The following is a 21,660-nucleotide window of genomic DNA, read 5'->3' on the forward strand; positions in this document are numbered from 1 at the left end:
ATTAAGTTTCATCAAAATCCTTAAAATAGGGCGGTAGTTTGTTACAGAAGAATATTCACATTTCTTAATGATTGGAGATATAATATTATATATCTACAGTTTACCGGATATGAGAAAATTGGCGGTGATTTTTTGGGCGGAGTTAATAATTTTGACCAAAAAAATATATTGTTTTCTTAAATATAAGAAAATATGCCTGATTTTAATTACTTATTAAAAAGAAAAGTTATTAGAGATGCAAAAATCATAGACATATAAAGAAATATTAAAACAATAACGACATTCTACAAATATTTGACCAACAAACTATATGGGCCCTTCTCCAGATTTGGTTTTAAATTATTAAATTTATCAAAGACATCTGTAAGTGTTAGCTATATTAGATAATATTAATAATACAGAAAGTGAATTATCTTTAAAACAATTGCATAAGTATTTAGAATTGTTTGTTAAATTTTGTATATTGTTTATACGCAGTTGGTATTATAGTCCATGTCCCTTAATATTTTAAATTTATTTCTTAATTAAAAAATGTAATGTAATCAGAAACATGATATGATTTCTTAAAAGCTTAATGATACAATTTATTTTTTTTTATATTGTGTATTAGTTTGTAGTTAAACTGTATAGAAAAATAATGAGGATTGAATAATTTAGATTTTGGAACAAATTAATTTATAATTGAAAAAAATTTGAGTAAAATTAACTTAAATTATAATCTATATCGTTATTTTAATAGTTACTAACCAATTCATATAATTTACATTTAGATATAGGTAAATTAAACTAAGTGTACAAATATGAAAATATAACACGAATTTTATTAATATACTAAAATAAATTATTGTTTAAAAAAAAAATAAAATATTTCATAAATTAGTTCAAATATAAATATTAAGTGATGTATTTTGTTTATTAACATGTTAATCTTTCGATGAATTGAACTGTAATAAAATAACAAGATATGTGGTGCCAGCTGCAATTGCCTATAAACAACAAACATTCAAAATAAACCAAAACATTTTCATACTGAGAGGAAAAAACTAATTTTTAATAATTAAATATTTTTATCATATAATACAATCAAATAGTCAACTTACAGATGTGATTAGATGAGTGTTTAAAGTGAAGAAATCGCAAGCGGTAAATTCAATTGAACAACTGGAAATTTGATTAAGGAAAAGTTGTAGCTGTAAATGATAATAAATATGAACAATATTCAATTTTAATAAATACCATAATTTTTATAAACAGATTTACCTCTTCTTTAGTATTATTATCTAAATAACGATTGTTTATATCCGTTATAAGTATTTTCGATTTGAGTGCCTATAACAAAAATTTTCAATTATAATGATTAAAAAATAAGGATATGTCTTATTGTCGTTATATTTTCATACACTAGCTATAATTTCCAAAAGTATTAAAAATGTGATAATTTAATTATTTTTAAAATTAAAAATAAATAATATTTTATTTTTTACAATTACCTCCTGTTCTTTATTCATGTAAAATAGATAATATTATATATAGATACGTAAAAATGAAGCATACTATTTTTATACGGTTATTCAATTATTTTAAATTTATATGTAATGGCTTTAGTACCTACTCCGATCCCTGATGATTTTTTTATAGGACAAGTATTTACAAAAGTTTTTTAAGGCTTTATGGGTTAAAAAATGAATATATGGGTTACTTTAAAAAGGTTATTTTTAAAAAATATTTCAATGTCCTAAATATAGTATCAGGAAAACTGACCAACTGATGAATCAGAAATAAATTTTATAAAATATTCCCATTTCAGATAGGTATAAAAATATTAATTACAAACTTAATTATACTACATATACTCGTTTACTCTTTTGAATTCAATTTTGCTGAGCTCGTCACCAATTAAAATAAGTACCTAGATGCTTAAATATATCTTTAAAATTACCTGTTTCGTTGTTAAATGTGCCAAGACAGTAATAAGTAAAAATCGAACGAAGTATTGTAAAATCCAAGCGTAGACTAATATCTTATACTTCGAGTGTTTCCATATTGCTTGCAAGTGATAATATAAATCAAATAACGTATATAAACACAATGAGCACAGTGACAACCCCAAATGAATTCCAAACATGTTATTTAAATTTTTTGTAGCTAGGCAAATAAATTTATGTTTGGCTTTTAGATTTTCTAAGAAGTCAGTCATTGGATAGCCGGCCACAAGAGATTGAAAAACTTCTCTATTGTATTCAACAGTGTTATCGTTTTTTCCATATTTCTCTCCGGTTAGTGATATGAACGGGTATTTGTTACGCACAATCGTATCAATCTTAAGTGCCATTAAATCATTGTTGATCCCTATGATCTTTTGATAAAGAATGTAACATAATACAGTAAAATGAGTTTCTATACAATACATGCTGAAATTTTGTAAATACACTAAAATAACAAATGGAACGGTTTGTTTTGCTACATAATATAAAATCCATAATCTGCACACATTAACAGGTACAGTTAGTAATATGCAACACAGTACGACCCTAAATGACATTTTTTTCAAGTTATCTGTTTCGGAAGATGTCATTGGTGTAACTGTATGGAAATCGTCCATATTTTTTTTGTACTTAACCAGATGAGTTTTACCCTTTAAAAAAATAACACATCTTGATACCATACATGTCACAGCCACCACCCTTGCAAACAGCCCTTTAATAAGCGATGATATTGTGTTGTTACAGTCGTTTTCCAATATGCATACAATTTGAGGTGTAGCGTAAAAAATGTAAATACAAGACATAATTAACAATATAGAATACGTTTTTTGCCATTTATTGTGAGTAATAGATAGAACACTAAAAATATTAAATATAAACACTGACAATTTTGACATTGAACGAAACATCACTACCTAACTATATGATTTTTTTTTTTAAGAGTTGCTACCCATACTATATTTTTAAGTGATTTCAAGGCAATATTTTGATATTGCGTATATTATTTCTCAACCTATAAACCACGTGTATATGTTAACGTCAAGGTATATCAAAAATACATAAACAACGGTATTATTTATCTATTAATTATTCATGTTTATTTTACTGGTTATGCCCTTTAAATATTTTAAAAATAAGACTCATAATATGAAATAGGTACCTAATGGTTAAATAATCAAATAAAGATATTAACGATCTTATATGAAACAATTTTCACTAATATATATTTGTATACCTATATATTTGAATAGTCCTGATTTATAACAACTAATGAAAATTGTAACAACTTATTGTATACTTATTTAAATATAAGCCAGTACAGTATAAAATGATAGAAAACCCGTTATTTTTAACGAAAGGCCTGTAAGTTGTAAGTAACCATAAGATATAGGCATACGCAAGATTTGCAGGTGCAGCACACATTTCAATCCGTCCCAACAGGCAACAGAACACTATCACCTAGCCATATACTTATTATTCGTTTACTATTTGATTATAATATGAGTAAATGTTTAATTTTAATAACACTGCTTGTATAATAAGTTCTGCACTTATTAATATATAGGCCATGCCTGTAAGGTTGTAAATGTAGTATTGTACATGGTTGAGTCTGTATTTGCATGTCTTTCACGTGCGAATACGTCCGTTAATTAACAACTATAGATAATGAAAGAATTATTTCAAAAAATGGATAGTCTCCAGTAAATCCTATACTAATTTAACCACTAAATCACAGTCCAGGAAAGAGAGATGAAGATTATAGTAGACAGTGGATAGTTATCTTTTTAGCAAGAGGTATTACCGTATTTAGAGATTATGTTAAAACTTCAAATTTCAAAAATGTGTCAAAATGAGAGAACGAGAAGTGTACCTATATTTTACATCTCATCTTAGCATGGGGTTCATTTATTCATTATATTTTTTCGTGTTTTTATGAGATTAATCATTATAGGTATAAGCCTTTAAATTAAATATTCACCGGCCACCCACTAAATCCAAAATAAATTATTAGATGATGCGAAAGCATCATTCGCTGCGGCTGCGCCCATACGCACACCAATACAACATACTACATACGACATAAAAGGAACTAAATCTTACATAAAACCTAATTATGTCTAAACAATTTTATATTTTATCTGTATAGAGTATACAAATTATTAATTTGTAAAAACTGTCTTAGTATTACATATAAAGAATAAGAAATAAGAATTATAAGAATTCTTTAATATAATAATATTTATGTATTTATATATATATCCAAAAGTCTAATCTCTATATAATAATGATATACTTGGTAATTAATATATAGACTATACTACTTTATAGTATATAACTATAATATTATAGGATCATTTTAAATTTGAATCAACAATTTTTATAACAATATAGACATTTCAGGAAATTATTACAATTCCTAGGAAATGATATTTTACACGAGATCGGAAATAAATCCTTGTATAGCAAATTTAAATAGATTTAACTACATTTTTAGAATCGGCACTCTGCAGGTCATGTAGAAAAACCTATATGACTTCGGGAGGTAGCTACTACAAATAGTATTTCAGGAAAACAAAGGTATAACCGATATCACTGCAAAACAAACCGGTGTTTATGCAGATCAACATCCATAATTTGTAATTTATTCTAAATTTCACGAAAGTTAGTCATGTGAAAATAAAAATAAAGTAAATAAAAGTAGTGAAAATTAATAAAATTATAAATTAAAAAAATATAAATATACAGAGTGTAACTCCGTCTATTTAACATTATTGCATTTGTCAAATAGACGAGGTACACTTTGTATATTTAAATATAAAATTAATATGTAATTTTACTGTGAATGTATATCATTGTCTATTTGTCTGCTTTCGTTAGGAAATGTCATTATTTCCTGTAACATATACATTTAATACAATTTAAGGTTAATAAAATAGAATAAACGTCAAAAATAAAAACATTTTACATATTGATAAATAATTGTGCTAAAGCGAAGGAATAAAACAAAAATATTATAAATATGAATTCGTAGAATATACTACTAAAACTATAATAATAGGTACCTATATTATAATAAATTGTATATATTTCGAATAATTGACGTGAATATGATTGACGCTAAGCTTTAATAATAACTCATAATATGGAAGCTTATGTAATATACAACGAACTTAAAAACACAATATATAGGTAACCGAAAACAAATATTATAAATTATAATAGGCAGTAGGTGAGTATTATAGAAATGATCGTCGTTAATAACTAATAAGGTATACCTACTCAAATTATTTTTAATAATAATTCTTTTTCAATATATTTCAATTTATGTTGATACACACAAGTTTAAGTTTTTTTTATCTTTAAATATCCCAATTAATCCTCATCAGTAGTCAGTACACCCTTAACTCTAATTTTTATATTTTTGTTTTGTCCACGCACATATTCCATCATACTTATTTTAACATTTTAATTTTTACTGTCTTCCTAATTTAATAGTTTAAAATATTTATATATTTATTTGCATTAAATTATTTTATTATTAGATACCAGTAAAATTATTTTTTTAAGCAATATTTCCGGTTAATCTTACCTACGAGTTATTTATATACATAGGAGAGGACAAAGGTATTTTTTAAAGTATAATATTGAGGATTTTGAGAATAAGAAATGAATTGGAACTCACTCAAATTTTATATTTTGCGGTTTTTTTTATACCTAAGTTAATCTTGTGCATTAATTAATATAACTAATAAAATATTTATAGTGATCAGTAACTAGTGACATCTATAGAGAAAAATTATGTATCTATTTTAGGCTTAGAGTTATTTTTTCAAATGTAAAAAGTAATGACTAATAAATAAATATATTATAATGTGTTCTACGTTTCTACACGCGCGGAAAGTAAGTTTACCTGTTTAGTCGTATTGTCAGCTGCTACTACTATTGTGTAAAATCTGATGGAATATTGCAGTAACCACATGTAAATAAATATCAATGGCCTCGAACTGGAACCCATAACGTTGAAAACTTGGTAATAAATATCAAATAGTGTCATTACACACAAAGTAAATAACGACAAACCCATCGGTATGCCAAACAAATCGATCAACAAGTAAACAGCGTCTCGAATCAACCGGTGTCTGATACGTATTATTTCCATTGCATTTGCGATGGAGTAGTCGTTAGGACCGTAAAAGTCCCCGTGGTAGACCACTCGATGTCCAACAGCAACCGTGTTTTCGAAGATACTCATTGACGGCTTCACTATTTCCCAACCTAAACGTTCCAGGTCACGGTTGATTTTGAAAAACTTGTGGTCCAGCTTGTGGCACATAACTATGAAATACGTTTCTATCACGCACATGATGATATTTTCCAGGTACATGAACACGAAAAATACCAAAATTAAAGAACCCGAATCACTTCTGTACATCAATATCAGCCTCAATACGTTAATGGGCAGTATAACGGACATATTCAAAACGGCCAGAAACAAAAAGAACAGCGAGTGATTTCGATGTTCTGTGTTGGTGGTTGGCGAGTACACCTCGTAGGCTTCAATATTTTTGTCGAAAACCGGCATCATTGTAGAGTACTTGCACAGTAACTTGGATAATGACAAAAAACAGGCCACGGCTATCATTCTGGAGTACATGCCTTGCAACGAAGTAAACGTCACCCCTGCGCAATTTCCGTCCAACAAACATAAAACTAACGGCGACATCACAAAATTAAAAATACAAGTTATTAAAAGCACTATTACGTTGATTAAAGTGAACAATTTTTGGGATGGAGTTAATAAAATCATACTGTGCGTTCGAGATAATAGTGACGCAAGTTAAAGGCGTTCAACACAAATAAATGTATTGATACATATATCGGTGCAAATTTATTTCACATGTACACAATTCTCAATTCAAGTTATACATAAGTATTAAGTATATATTATGCAGTTTTTAGATGTTATTACAATTCTCATTAAATTTATACAACATATATGACTTTAATGTGCATTGTGTGCACACCATATATAATATGTAAGTAAAAACTACAAGCTATTAATTTCTTGCGCCTTGTTAATAATGTTATATATTTCAGTTAGTTGTTTAAAAATGCAAATAAATAATTAATAATGTTGTTTCTGTGTAGATAATTGGTCGGTATAATAACAAATAAACTGTTTCATTTTTTTTACTCATTATTAGAATAGGTACACATATTGTTATTATTATTGTTAAATTTAAAGTTAGGTAGGTACTCAGATATATTTTTAAGCTTTATAGAGTCCACAGTACATTGTATTTAAGAATGCGTCTTTCATAATCTTATCTTATGAATTTGTTTTTATAAATATTTAAGATTTTTGGTTTTCTGTAAATTGCATAATTTCTGAATGAAATTGTATTAAAACGAAGAGATACGTGGTACCGACAGCAATGGCCTAAAATAACATAATTACACAAATATTGGTAAATAGTCTATAATATTTATATTTTTACACAATTAAAAATGCTTTAAATAAGAATAATAATGTATTAATCCTATATTAATTTAATAATTAGAGAGTAAATAACACCTAATTCTTGATGTAAAAACTTACCGACGCGATGAGATGACCGTTTAAGGTGAAACAATCACATGCAGTTATATCAATAGATTGATGATTCATTTGTTTCAAAAACAATTGCAACTGAAAAATGCACCCAAACTAATATACTACCTATGATAATATTATAACTTAATTACAATGAATAAACAGACCTCATACTTCGTACTGTTGTTTAAATGCCGATTATTTATTTCTGTTACAAGCACTTTAGTTTTATAACCCTGAAAATGTACAAATATGTAGGTATTATTGTTACACTTAAGTCGTATAACGATATAACCGTTTTATTTTAACAAAAGTAAAGTTCTGATAAATATTAAAGAAAAAAAATGATCCCAGATGGAATATTCAATATTGCAATATTAAACAGAATATATATTAGTAGGTAGGTACTCCACAATCTTATAAAAGTTATACCTATTTACTTTTGAAAAGATTTCTAATTGCGTTACAGTAATACAGTAAGTATAAGTATAAGTTATACTAATAGTTTTAATTAAATAATTTGTGTAACATTACTATAATATTAATATATATGTGTGTGTGTGTGTGTGTGTGTGTGTGTGTGTCCGACAGTTAGAAGCAATAAACATATTTTAAAAAATACCAAAAATCCAAATTTTTAATCCATACGGCCAATCAACGCCTCCGCGTATGTATAATGTAGAAAGTACAGATGAACGGTGGACAATAGCTAAGTACCTATATATTATATCATTGTTTCCCAATATTTTTGCAATGGTGACCCATAAATTTAATCTTTATTGGGTAAGCGACCCCCCGCTAAAATAAAATTAAAAAATTATATATTATAAAATGTAAAATACAATATACTGAATAATAATAACGTAATAAATAAATAAAATAAATTATAAAAAAATACAAAAAATTAGTATCATATGAAAATAACCGTAATCATAACCGCGAGTCGCGACCCATGGTTTGGGAAACGCTGTATTATAATATTATAACGCGCTATAATAAAGGTTTAGGTATGTTTGGCGCGCAGTCAAATGAGGTTAACCTCAAGTCAGATTTTGGTATTATAAGGTTTTAATACGATCTGCTTTGAAAACTAATCCTTTTCTAATAAAAGTAAAACTTGAATTAAATTGTTATCACAGAAAATAGAACTGTCATAATTTTTTTTTTTAGACCAGTACAAAGTAGGTACAATATACTTAATTTTATTAAGTTCACAAAACGTGAAAATCTGACCCCGCTGATATATACCCATAGCTGCTTAATGGTGTTTATTTATATATTATAACAAGTCGTTGCACAGACATCAGACGTTCTCACCTCTTGGGTTGTGCTGTGCGCCGTGATAACGATCACGAAAAACCGGAACAGGTATTGGAGAATCCAGCCGAAGATGAATTTCGATCTGGAAATCGTGGAGACCAAGCGAAAAGCTTCGTTGTAGATGTCGAACAGCATCATCATGCACAGGGTGATGAGCGACAGGGCCAGTTGACCGCCGAACATGTTGTTGAGCTGTTCGACCGACTCACGCGTCAGCCTGTGCCTGACCCTGAGCTCCTCGACAGCCGCCTCCATCGGCCGGCCGTGCGGGTCTTGCAACACGGACGCTGCAGCGGCCGCAACCGCCGTCGACGACGATGACCGGAGCGCCATCGGATACCTGTTGCTGACCATGACGTCCGACCGGACGGCCGACAGCTCGTCGTTAATGGCCCGGAACTTAAGGTAGACGCCGAAACACAGGACGGCGAAATGGGTCTCCATGCAGCACATGCTCCAGTTGTGCGTGTACATGTTGAAGAAGAACAGCAGGAGTTTCGCGTCGCCAAACTCCTCGAACCGGTACAGCAGATAGAGCCGCGCCAGGTTGACGGGCAAGACGAGCAGTATGTACCCGACGACCACGGACGACGCGTAGATCCGGAACTGGCGTCTGCGCGGTCCGGAAATGGGCCAGCTGCGTTCGTACTCCCGTTCCCGGTCCCCGAAACCGGCCAAGTGTCTGCACGCCTTGTACACGATGATCGCCCGGGACACCAGGCACGTGGACGCCACCAGCCTGGTGTACAGCCGCCGGTACGTGGTGGACAGGTGGTCGTCGCACCAGCCGTCCAGCACGCACACGCTCCACGGCGTGTTGGCAATGTTCAGCAGGCCGGACACGAACACCCACCCTGAGAACCACCGTTCGAATCGGTTGTACGTCATGTCCAAGGTGAACACGCCGCACGCGCCCCAGAAACACGTAGTCGGCCACATCAGCACGCCGCCCCGTACCGTGGTCGTGGTCGCCATAGGTAATGTAACTGTATATTATGTATGTAATGTAACGCGTAACCGCGAGTTCTGCCAGCCGAGTTTGAGTATAATATCTACGGATAGATTAGGTAGATTATTGTATTCACGGTTTGCGCGAACAGCCGCGGTTCGAACGGAACAGATTCGAAAATTTAAATCTGCAAAAACGTACCAATTTTATCCGAGGTGTAAAAATTAAACGCGCCAACTCGACGACAAGACCAATGTTTAAACTTGGGTCAAACGTACCTAGATATCCGTAAGGACCCTGGCGTGTTGGTATTTTCTGTTGTGGTTGTTATATTACGTTTTTCGTGCACGTACCTACGCCTACTTCAGATTGCTGCGACTGCTGTTCGTGTTGAAATGTTAGAGGAATTTTTTTATTTTTTGAGTAAAACATAAAAATTAATTACGATAAAACTGATATAAACAACTGAAAGTTCAACTAGAATATTTAAACGTGTGGTTCTAAGACACCCGAATTAGAAAATATACCTACGAACGCCTCGGAATCTATTCATAACATAATATAATTGTCCTATTCAATTCAATTTCGCTTCAATAGGTCGCGTTCCGAACTAGTCAACGGAGTATGAACTCCTTTAGTATTTAAAAATATAAGTAAAAAATGTTCTTTTTCATTTCCACTCTGAACTAATGTGTGATGACATTATGACAATCGATCAAGATGACGATTCCGCCGATGCCGAGGCGCGATTATAATATCGTAGCTACACTCGACGCTATCATTAGTTAACTCTTAGAATTGTTCAGTTTCTGAAAGCAACTAATTTACAAACGTCAGTTTATAAGTACAAATACTATGTACAGTCGTAACGTAAAGTGACACTTGATCGGTGAGAACATCGACTAGACGGTGTATTCTAATCCCCATTCCCAAACATAATAATTAATAATATATTCGTTTCGATATGGAAGTGTTGACCTGTCATTATGTAACATGTATATAGGTTACAATACTTGAGGGCCATCATGGTGTAAAATATAATAAACAGTATATACACATACATAATCATATGTGTACTCTACCTTTATGTCCTTACAACAGTAATTATTTTACTTAGCTAATATAATAATAAGTAAAGTATACGTAAGCAAAATAATATTATATGTTTTCGTCCTTATATCGACGTATTTTTTGTACTTTTAAACATTAAGGTCATCGGACATATTAACGAAGGGCCCATTCCTAATATTCAAACATAACACGAACGCCATGTTGTGGCTATTTTCAAGACACTTCAATTAGTAGGCACACCTCTTGATAAAATTATAGTTTTAAATGAAAAAGTTAATGAAAATGTAAGCCATTGCAGCTTAAATGCTACTAATAAGTTATATTTATTTAATAACTTATTAAAAATTATAATAATAATAAAATACATAATATTATATTGGTATGCATATACTATGAAAATTATAAATGTAAAATTATATATAACTAATAAAAATTTATAAAATGGGTTTTAGTACCCAAATACTTTTTTTTTTTTTTAATATACATATAAAATAATATAATATTAAACAATCAATCGAGTGTAGATACAACCAATTCAGCCACTCTTTCATCCATCGAACGCACAGTAAGTTGAATAGTAACACTATTTTCAGATAATGCTAATTTTGCCTGTGCAAGAACTTTACAGTTTCCTCGCATCATACCTAATAAAATAATTAATAATTGAAATATGTGAATGCATATATGTAATTAAATAACTTACCAGCTAAATTCACTACATGTGATGATTTATTTGGTGGGTGAACATTCTCGGAATTGTTAGAAGCACCCATTCCAAGGAATGATATAATTTGACTGACTGTATCTGATAAACCTCCAGAAGTTAATGGCAATGCAAAAGTTTCTTGAACTTCAAAACAAACACTCTTGGCTTCCTCCCATAAAGAGTCCCAATTTCCTACCTTTACTTTTAACATTTGATCTTTTAGAGTCATTTCAACGTCTTCTAACTATAAAAGAAAAAAAACATAGAATTCTAATCCAAAATTAAAATATTATAATAAAATATGTACACATTATACATACCCTATAATCTTCTTGATAACCATCATCTTGAACTTCTCCAGTCAAGGATCACAGTCCTTCACAATAAATTTCATTTTGGCAGTAAAACTTGCTAAAATAAAAATAAAATTGATATACATATTACATAAAATATAATAAAAAATTACCAATAGCATCAACTGAATCATCTGGAAATTTTAAATAAACATAAACGTTGCCAGTTTCTTGATATTTTATTGAAGGGCATTTAAATTCATTTAAATATTGGAATCCTTCACTTACATCCAATGCCACAGAAATATCTTCTAAAATTTGGTCATCTAATGTGTTTGTGATTTCAAACTGAAAATTTCATGTTAATTCTCAGCATATATCAAACATTAAAATATCACTATACATACTTGAAGAACCAAATGATGATTAAATATATGTTTAATACACCGCACAACATACTCAGTTTCTAGTTCAGTCAACATTGAAGGTTCAGAGGAACAGAAAAGTTTACCAGCATCTAAACCAATCAGACTAGGCAATTTTTGGCCGTCCACATTTTCAACAATTGCTTCAACTAAATTTGAATAAGCAAAAATATACATTTTTATTACATTTAATGACAGCAAAAATGTATTTCAGAGAGAAATAACTAATAAGTGATATGATACTTAATAATTAACAAAATTATGTTTTGTAATTAATTGTAAGTACAAAATTAAAATCAAAATTTCATAATTTATATCCTAATTATGTTTAACAGTTTAAACTATAATATTTGAATTTTAAACATATTACTGTTTTGATATCATAATGGAATTTACCTGGTTTGACAGCATTATCAACATTCTGTTTCCTGGCTGGTTCTTGAGAAACATTTTTAACTACTATATCAACTGGTAATTCATTAAGATTAATACGTTCTTTTGTGGGATTTAGAACATAATCTTGGCAAGTCTTTTCCAAAACTGGCAATGATATCTATTCAATTTTTTTTTTAAGTTTAATTAGTCAATAAAAAAATGTATTCAGGTTTTGGTTTTTAAATATTACATGCATGGGTTCTGACAAGTAATCAGTGATTAACTGACGATTATTGGAACTCAATAACTGACTATAAAATGTTGCTCTATCCCTAACTTCATCATCAACATCAAGACAACATCTCTTCAAGAGTACTTTTATACTATCGTGAAGCATAGCACAGTTAGCAGCATATTTAGCCATGGCTCCAACTGCTGCAGCTCTTACAACAGCACCTTCTAATATTACTCTATTATAAATGAACCTTATAAACCTGAAATTGATTATTTTATTAAATACCTATATTATTAGTGATCAAATTTTTTTAAAAATACCTTGATGGTTGTTTTGTGCGAGGTCCTTCTTTACCCAATAAATGTAATATACGAACTGTTAAACTAGTATGTTCACAATCTTCAATAAACTCACAAAGGTGTGCTAACCCTAATCAAATATAAATATTTAGATAATATATAGCTCATATATAAATTAATTCACAGTACATTAAATGTTTTCAGAACTTAAAGGGATTGGTGACGGTGATTGCCTGTCTTTATCTAACACACGCGCAACATAAGAATTCAGACGTGTTTTTCGTCCAACGTACCAATTGATACAGTAAAGCGATAAGAATTCTGAAAACAATTTGAATTTGTCGTTAAGTCTACTTGAGAATGGCCAAGCCACATTTTTGATATTATCTCCCAAAATCATAAAATCATTATACTACAAACGAGTACCTAATTAAAAAATTGTCATATTTCAATTGTTTAAAAAGTTAAATTTTAATATCAAAAATGTGGACTGGCCATTCTCAAGTAGACTTGACAACAAATTCAAATTGTTTTCAGAATTCTTATCGCTTTAGTGTATCAATCGGTACGTTGGACAAAAAACACGTCTGAATTCTTATCCTGAGCGTGTGTTAGACAAAGACAGGAAATTACCATCACCAATCCTCTTAAGTTAAAATCTAATGTCTATACTAATACTCTATTAAAGGTGAAAAACATAGTTGGTGGCCAACTACTGCGCTTTGATATGACTCCCCCTTAATACAGTAGGCTTACAGATGGATGACTTAGTATGGGATAAACAGACTGGTGTCGTTTGATCCCCACCCGACAAAAACTAGTCACCATCATATATATTTTTTAACTTGAATAGAGTATAGTTAACATCAATCCAATATTTTATAACTATGATGAAAATACTGTAAGACACATAATCTAAATACAACTAACCAATCTCTTTTGCTTCAGGATTTTCTTCAATAATTGCTATAATTGTATCAGCTATTGATGCTTTGTATTCAAGTCCACCTTCTTCTCTTAGCATACCAGACAAAAAGTTCATTAAAACCGTGTGTTTACGAGGGAATTTTGAACATAATGCCCTTATAGCCTGAACATTTAATATTTTTTGTTAAAAATATCTATTATATTTAAAATTAATAATTATTACCTGTACAACAACAATTTTGAACTCATCAGAAATTTCATTAACAAATGTTGCAATTTGTTTCATCAGACGATCTACTGATGCTTCAGCGCCTGTTTTTAATAGTGTTGTTATAGCTAAAGTAGCTACTGAGCGATTAGAATCGCTAATTAAGTTTTCAAGATCCAGATTACAAGCAGTTACTGTACTTGGATGTTCCATTGCAACCTTAAATTAATATATAATATAAACAATTAATCTATTTATTAAAAGAATTTTACATACTTTGTTAAGTGTTCGAACTGCAGCAAATCTTAGAGTTGGTTTAGCAGATGAGCAGAATAATTGTAATACAGACACAGCTGGTGCCAAATGCCTAGCTCCGGTACCACTCAAATGTACAATTGCATGTGCAGCTTCATACACGACAGTTTCTGATTTATGACGAATACATGACTCCACAAATTCAAACAATGGAGATTCGGATCGTGGAATAGTTTCTTCTTCTAATAGTTTACATGCCATTCGTATCTAAAAATTCCAATTATTAATTTTAATACTTTGTGGAGATAAGATTAAAAACTATAATTACTTTAAAAACTACTTACCAACATGCAAACAGCAAATGGTGATTTCATATTTATTTTTGTAAGTTTAGCCACTAATTTTGTGACAGCTAAACGATCTGTTTTCCGAATGTGAAACAATAATCCTAATGCATGGTATTGTACCATTACACTGTAAATAATAAAAAGATTTATTAAGTAAATAAATGAAATAAAAGATCAATAAACTAAAATCAATATACTTGTCAGAATTTAAAGCCTCTTGAATTTCATTAAGTGAACGTTTGACAATATCAGTAGCTGATGTGTTTTTACACAAATGTAAACAGCTCACCAAAGCAGCACTACTAATTCCAGGATTTTTGTCAACAATTGCTTGTTTCATATAACGTTCAATTGTTTGTAACATGGACACCTAAACAGAATATAAATAATACAATACATTTTTCAATACAGTAATATTATGTTTACTATACATACATCAGTAATACTGCACAATGCTCTAATAGCAGCCGCCCTATATGTATCTTCTTTTCCAGTCATATCTTTGGTTAAACTTGAAGTTACAATAATTACATCTTCTGCTATTCCACTTAATTCCTAAGAATAATTAAAATAAATATTATATTTATTTATGAAATAAATTGAAATTATCTATAAGTTCAACCTTAATTCCAAGATAAACCATTCTTCTCAATATAATATCACGCGATTGAAATAGTTTGGTCATAGCAAAGAATGTTTCAGTTGCTTCAGCTGTTCCAAGTTGTTCACCCTTTAATTTTAAACTCAATTTTAAAGGAATTTGAAAACAAAATGTAATCACAAGGGAAAGTGACATACCTGGTTTATCATATACAATATTTTGGTGAGGATATGTGTGCATTTTCTTGGATTAACAGGGGTGTCATTGAACGTCCTTGCTTCCTGAAGAACACTGGTTTTTTCAAGATTCTGATATGGATTACCTCCTTTAAAAACACATTTACTTTTACGTTTGAACATGATTGTTAAAGAATATTGATTTAAAAAGATAAGCAACAAAGAAGAATTATACAGTCAAGAATTATTTTGAAGAAAAGATGAAAAAATACACATGACATGATTTAGGAACAGCCGTAGTAGATAAACAGTTTGTTTACACTTTAACAACATAAATAAATGTAGGTAATGAACAGTAAACGGTAGGGAAAAAATTAAAAATAATAAAAGCACAGGATGTTAAACACGCAAACAGCGCATGGTGAAGTGTAAGATAGATACACTTAAGCTTTGAGTGCAGAATGGAAACAAACCATTACCATCTTCTTCTTCCTTCTTGTCCCGTTTGAACGCCATTGAGGTGTGTTCGGCAAAACGGTCTCCAGTGTAAAGGTACAACGAATCGGAACGGATGACGGCCAGACCAGCAGCGTTTCGTCAACGGCTTATAAATTAGAGTTATATTATCGTTCTTTTCGGTAATCACGATTGCATAATTTTCCGACGGACCAGTAGCGGAAAATCGTATTATTATAATAAAGTTGAGTAAAAGTTACAATCGTAATACGGGCGCAGAGACACGTCACACACGTCACTCGCGAATGAACCATAAACCTTATCAGTTATCAGTAATCATTCGTTATCACTTATCGTGCTGAAAATCCGGCGGCTAGTGTTTACTTGTAGGAACGTAGCAACGGATTACCGGCACAACGTATACGGCGGCCGGTCGGCCAATGGCGCGCCGCGTTTTTGTTGTCAACAGTCGACATGTTGTTTTCGAACCGTTGAGCGCACAGCATTTATATTTATTTATTTATTTTGTTATTATTTCGCCGCGGACCGTTTTACCGAGCGCTTGGCCTTAAGTTTTTGTGCCGTCAGATATCCGTTTCCAGTCGTCCCGCACTGATTTCTTTACCGTTCCGGTCGAATTTCTCTCTACGTTCCACTCAAATCAACAAAAAACACAGTGAGTATTTATTTTAAAATTAAAAAAAATAACACATCGACGTTTGTTTTAAATTTTTTTTTTTTATTATTATTATCTGTCGGCGGGACCGGCGCGCGGAATCCGATCGATAATCGCTGTGCCGCGCGCGCGAATAATGGCGGGTAACGACGCCGTTGCGCGCCCAACGTCCACCCGTTCTTTGCATTTTGCAATATTAATTCTCGCTTTATGAATTTTTGGTGGCCGCTCGTTCAGCGGGTTTTGGGGACGCGCAAAATAAAACAAATAATAGCAATGGTGCCCTGCCGCTGTGTTGTAGTCCACCATAGTAATCGATTTCCATATCGATTTCTGACGTTTTAAGAATTATGCGTCCCTCACCTCATACCGTAACGCGCGTCTTTTTATCGGGGTTAATTTTTCTATTTCATTTCCATATCGAATTCTAATTTGCCTATTCGTTGGTCCCGCGTGCACGCCAAACAATAATGAACCGATTTCTATGCGACCTCTCATTGGTCGTTCGTGGAAAAAACGTTAAATGAAAATAAATAAAACAACCCCCTCTACGATGCCACCAATGCCTGGAGTCTATGTTACATTGTGCATTTATGCGGGAAGTGGTACGCGTTTTCCATTCATCGGGAGTTCTTTTCCGTTTCGTTCTGTGTTTATGTTTTTAATTTAATTTCAATTTTTATTATTTTTATACGCTACGTTTTTTCCCGCAACCTAGGTATTATTTTTATTTTATTTTTTATTATTGTTACATGAATTTTTAATTAGATTAATGACGTCTTCGATCGACGAACATTTATTGTTTATTCGAGGCATAATGACTGCCCTGAATGTTGTATCGTGTTTTTTTTTCAAGTTATTTTTCATGATCCCAATTATAATTGTTGATTTCGATCTATTTTTTATTGAGTATCTACTTAAGTACTAAATGGGAATATTTTTATTGGATAATTTGTATTGTATATTATGGTAACAAAAGAAATCACATATTTTAAAACACCTTATAGCAGTATTTCTACCTATTGGCAATTTTTTTTTTATTATTATTATTAAATAACTATTTAGTATAACTAAAAGCAATATTAGTATTATAAGTATTATTTAATTTCTAGATGTCTGATTCAGAAGCCGTAGTTGAAAAGAGGCGTGGACGTCCAGCAAAAGACAAGTCTGAGGTAATTCTTATTATAGTTAATTTATTTTTTAAAATTTTATTAGATCCATAAAATACTATAAATTTAATTTATTTATATTTTATTTAGGATTCTGTTAAAGAACCCAAGAAGCGTGCGCGTGAAGTTGAGAAGAAAGACAAAGATGCTGTAAAAAAGGACGAAGATGTTCCAGCAAAAAGAGGTAGAGGTCGTCCACCAAAGTCTGGAGCTTCCGGTGGAAAAAAAACCGATAAGCCTAAGGTATGCTAATACTATTTGACTATGAGTGAGTGCCATATTATCATTAATTTATTATTTTGTTTCTGTAGAGCAAGACTGGTAAACGTGGTCGCCCAAAGAAGAGTGACAAAAAAGAAAAGGAAGAATCTGCTGAAGAAGAAGACAGCAAAGAAGAAAATGAAGACGAAGATGACGAATAAAAGACACTACTTAGGATTAATCTCAACATTTGTGTGTTCCGTGTGCAGTGTGTTCTTAATTTAGATTGCATCAAAACAAATTTACATTTTTTTTGCCTAGATTAAGTACCTAATTTAACTGTATGCCCAGTATTTGTAGCCTATAGCAACTCATTTAAATTAAAACTTCGATTAAGTTAGTATTGTTATACATTACTATATTAATTAATTAATAATTTGTAACGTCTAATTATACTTAAGAACTCATTTCCTAAATGGACTTCTTTTTTATTTTGTACCATTAATTTGTAAACAAACTTTTTTACTAATTTATAATATCTGAATTGTATCTTTATTATTAAAATATAAAAGTACTTGGATAATTGTTTTTTTTTATTTTATACGACCTGTAAAAACCAACTAAGATATATTTTTAGTAATTTTACCTATGTGAAATTGTTATTAAAACTTTCACCTTTTTCAACTTTTTTATTAAGTTGTGATTTAATCACATTCAGTTGAAAATAGAAGATATAAGGTAATTTTGGAAATATATAATTAAATAAATATTAATTAAAAGGTAAAAGATAGCATATATTAATTCTTATATATATTCTCACCAATAGATCTAAAAGTAAGTTATTTTTAACATCAAAATCATCTATGGTTACATTTTAATCACAGTTTCTCGGAAAAAATAATAATTAAATCATTATAATTGTAAAATTACTACAATTTAAATAATTGTCTAAAAAAATTTGTCTTTCCTTTTTAATTTAAATTTAGAGCACGGATTTGTATGTATCAAAATGACAAATATAATTGCAATATTCAGTAAAAATCATTAAAATATGCAATAAAAAAAATTTTAATTTGTAATAGGTATAAAAAAAATTATATAATATGTATAAAGAACAGATAAATAAATGCATAAATATTTCAGTTTAAAAATAATGGTAATATCTTATTTTGGAATTGTTTGTAGGTTACCTTATTGGTAGTAAGATACATAATATACTTAATGGCTTCATATAGTTGACGGTGGAATTATAAGTACCACTTTCCAGTGACGTATCCAAGGGGTCGCGTCCCCCCCCCCCCATACACACACACAGGGAAATCTTTTTTTTTGGCCGTAGGCCCGTAGTGTATAAAAATTCATTATGAAATATAATTTAATATACCTATTTATACAATTCATTTTAAGTGGACCTATGATAAATTATTATTCGCAAATGGTATTCATATATTATACCAATACTAAATAGTAATGAGTATCGAGTACTAAATACTAATGACTCATTGGTAGGGTTGTGTAGTGTTAGATAATGACTAATGAATAAAGATTAAGTATGCATGATGTGAAAATAAATAATCGATTTCAATTGTATAGTTATTTTCTATATTTATTTAAAAATACGGGTTGCCCCCCAGTATGTACCCGGGAGTTAGTAATTTGCACCAAATTAAAGATATGTAATTTGCACCACTGCAGATAGTCAAAAATAGTGTTTGTAATTTGCACCAAAATAAGGGTATGTAATTTGTGCCACCCACAGGTAGTCGAAAACAGAATTTGTAATTTACACCAAAATGATTATTTATTTGTTGGGTTGGATTATCGAATAGTCGATTATTCCTCTGTATCTTCGTAGATGTCGAGACTAGATGCGACACGAATGACAGTAATAATTTTTTGGGATTTTTCGCCTTATCTGGTAATATTTTGACGTTTTACGTCCAATTATAGGTCATTACTCATTATCGCGTTTTATATATTTATAATTTATATAATATATATCAGTTTATTATTTTGATCAAACACATAAAAATATGTTTTATTTTTGTAGTGCAGTTTTTAATATTTTTTGCTTGAATAATGGAAGTTAAGATACTTAAAAGTAATCGTTGGGAAAATATTTTAGAATACAATAATCATTTTTATAATTATTTAATTTCACTTATAACTTTTTAATTGGCAAACGTTTTATATTTATACTTATCTATTCGATATCAATTTTATATATACCTAATTTTTTTAATTAGCCAACTTTTTTTTATTTTCATAATAATACGACTTTAATCTTACTTATATTTTTTTTTGACCAACTTTTTTTATATTCAAAATTATACGATTTTATATAAATTTATTATGACAATTATATGTGCATTATTATATGTTATAAATTTAAACTAAGCTAAAGTTATATTAGGATATAAAAACTTGTAAGTTTATACTATCGAAAAAATAATTGATTTTAATTTTGGTGCAAATTACAATTCCTATTTCTTACTACCTGATGATGGGGCAAATTACATATCTTTATTTTGGTGCAAATTACACATGTTGTAAATATTTTGGGTCAATTTTGGTGCAAATTGACTACAGCCATGTACCCATAGGTAGTACTCAAGGTTATCTATAAACCTTGGGTAGTACTAGGTTAGTGATACATACATAATATATCTAGGGCTAGTATTTTAATGACCTAAAAGACCTTTAGAAAAAGGACTTAATGTAAAAAGTGGGAAACAATGACCTCATAAAATAATTGAAAAAAAAATTATATTAATAATAAATAATAGGTAATATTAATATTAATTGATGAAGATAACACGTAATCGATCATTATTACCTACCTATCGGTTATTATCGGTTGGTTTAGTGATTTAGTTATTCTATTCTGTATGTTTAGTTCAACAAGTAAAATTATTATATTTTATATTATACAAACTATTGGTATTTTGAAATATAAACTATTTTTAGAAAATATGTTTCCGATTTTATTTTAATGTTGTATCTTTATATTATGATTGTACATTAGTTTATAGACTTTTTAAATATTTATAAAAATATTACCCAGATTTTAATTATGTATAAAAAAAATTCCCATGAAATTGAAAAAATGACATAAAATGCAATATAAAAGCTATATATTTGATCTCGTAAATGATCAAATCACAATTTGTGCTTGAAAAGCTTTATCCTGTAAATTCTATACTATCTTAGCCTTACATATCACATAGATATGGATGATAAATGATAATGGATCAATGGATTAGGCCGTTTGGGTATAAACACAATTATTCCTAAAACATCTAATTAGGTATTCAAAAAATATGTAATTTGGAAATTACCTACTGACTACTGTTTATTTTAACTTGTGTACATTTGATATGTAGACACGAC

At 30.1% G+C, this 21,660-nt stretch overlaps 4 protein-coding genes across 12 annotated transcripts in view; 1 reads left to right on the forward strand and 3 right to left on the reverse strand.

Moving 5' to 3' along the window:
• Positions 1 to 18,853, forward strand: part of LOC114122032 (high mobility group protein B2-like) — a 189,845-nt gene extending 170,992 nt beyond the window's left edge. For 3 of the 8 annotated variants that reach the window (XM_050197825.1, XM_050197828.1, XM_050197827.1), the window contains exons 2-4: positions 18,010 to 18,072; positions 18,160 to 18,312; positions 18,381 to 18,853. In XM_050197825.1, the coding sequence (XP_050053782.1) occupies positions 18,010 to 18,072; positions 18,160 to 18,312; positions 18,381 to 18,491 (327 nt within the window). In that variant the 3' untranslated portion in view covers positions 18,492 to 18,853. Of the gene's footprint in view, positions 1 to 2,646; positions 2,654 to 16,723; positions 16,898 to 16,926; positions 16,934 to 17,309; positions 17,616 to 18,009; positions 18,073 to 18,159; positions 18,313 to 18,380 lie in introns of those variants that run through there. The other 5 variants (XM_050197826.1, XM_027984576.2, XM_050197824.1 and 2 more) reach the window with 5 other exon arrangements.
• Positions 886 to 6,792, reverse strand: LOC114122052 (putative gustatory receptor 28b). Of its 2 annotated transcripts, none has more exons than XM_027984607.2 (4): positions 5,896 to 6,792; positions 1,261 to 1,329; positions 1,101 to 1,190; positions 886 to 986 (listed from the first exon to the last, which is right to left on the reverse strand). In XM_027984607.2, the coding sequence occupies exons 1-4, from the start codon at positions 6,790 to 6,792 to the stop codon at positions 924 to 926; spliced, it is 1,119 nt and encodes a 372-aa protein (XP_027840408.1). In that variant the 3' UTR covers positions 886 to 923. The 2 variants fall into 2 exon arrangements, with proteins under 2 accessions (XP_027840408.1, XP_050053767.1); XM_050197810.1 differs by lacking the exon at positions 5,896 to 6,792 and adding an exon at positions 1,940 to 4,086.
• On the reverse strand, positions 7,288 to 11,096 carry LOC114122050 (uncharacterized). Its single transcript, XM_027984605.2, has 5 exons — positions 10,126 to 11,096; positions 8,896 to 10,034; positions 7,746 to 7,814; positions 7,585 to 7,674; positions 7,288 to 7,425 (listed from the first exon to the last, which is right to left on the reverse strand). Exons 2-5 carry the CDS (start codon positions 9,871 to 9,873, stop codon positions 7,339 to 7,341), a joined length of 1,224 nt encoding a protein of 407 aa, XP_027840406.2. The 5' UTR covers positions 9,874 to 10,034; positions 10,126 to 11,096; the 3' UTR covers positions 7,288 to 7,338.
• Positions 11,218 to 16,536, reverse strand: LOC114122031 (coatomer subunit gamma-2). Its single transcript, XM_027984574.2, is given in 18 exon segments — positions 11,218 to 11,562; positions 11,622 to 11,868; positions 11,945 to 11,988; positions 11,991 to 12,035; positions 12,091 to 12,265; positions 12,325 to 12,491; positions 12,739 to 12,895; positions 12,968 to 13,211; positions 13,273 to 13,381; positions 14,182 to 14,341; positions 14,402 to 14,605; positions 14,663 to 14,908; positions 14,986 to 15,115; positions 15,186 to 15,358; positions 15,424 to 15,543; positions 15,611 to 15,718; positions 15,787 to 15,914; positions 16,239 to 16,536. Coding segments are annotated over 18 exon segments (2,634 nt in total). The 5' UTR covers positions 16,282 to 16,536; the 3' UTR covers positions 11,218 to 11,428.
• Positions 18,854 to 21,660: the final 2,807 nt, after the last annotated feature.

The sequence above is a fragment of the Aphis gossypii genome, chromosome 1 (genome assembly GCF_020184175.1).
Source record: "Aphis gossypii isolate Hap1 chromosome 1, ASM2018417v2, whole genome shotgun sequence".
Classification (NCBI taxonomy): Eukaryota; Metazoa; Arthropoda; class Insecta; order Hemiptera; family Aphididae; genus Aphis; species Aphis gossypii.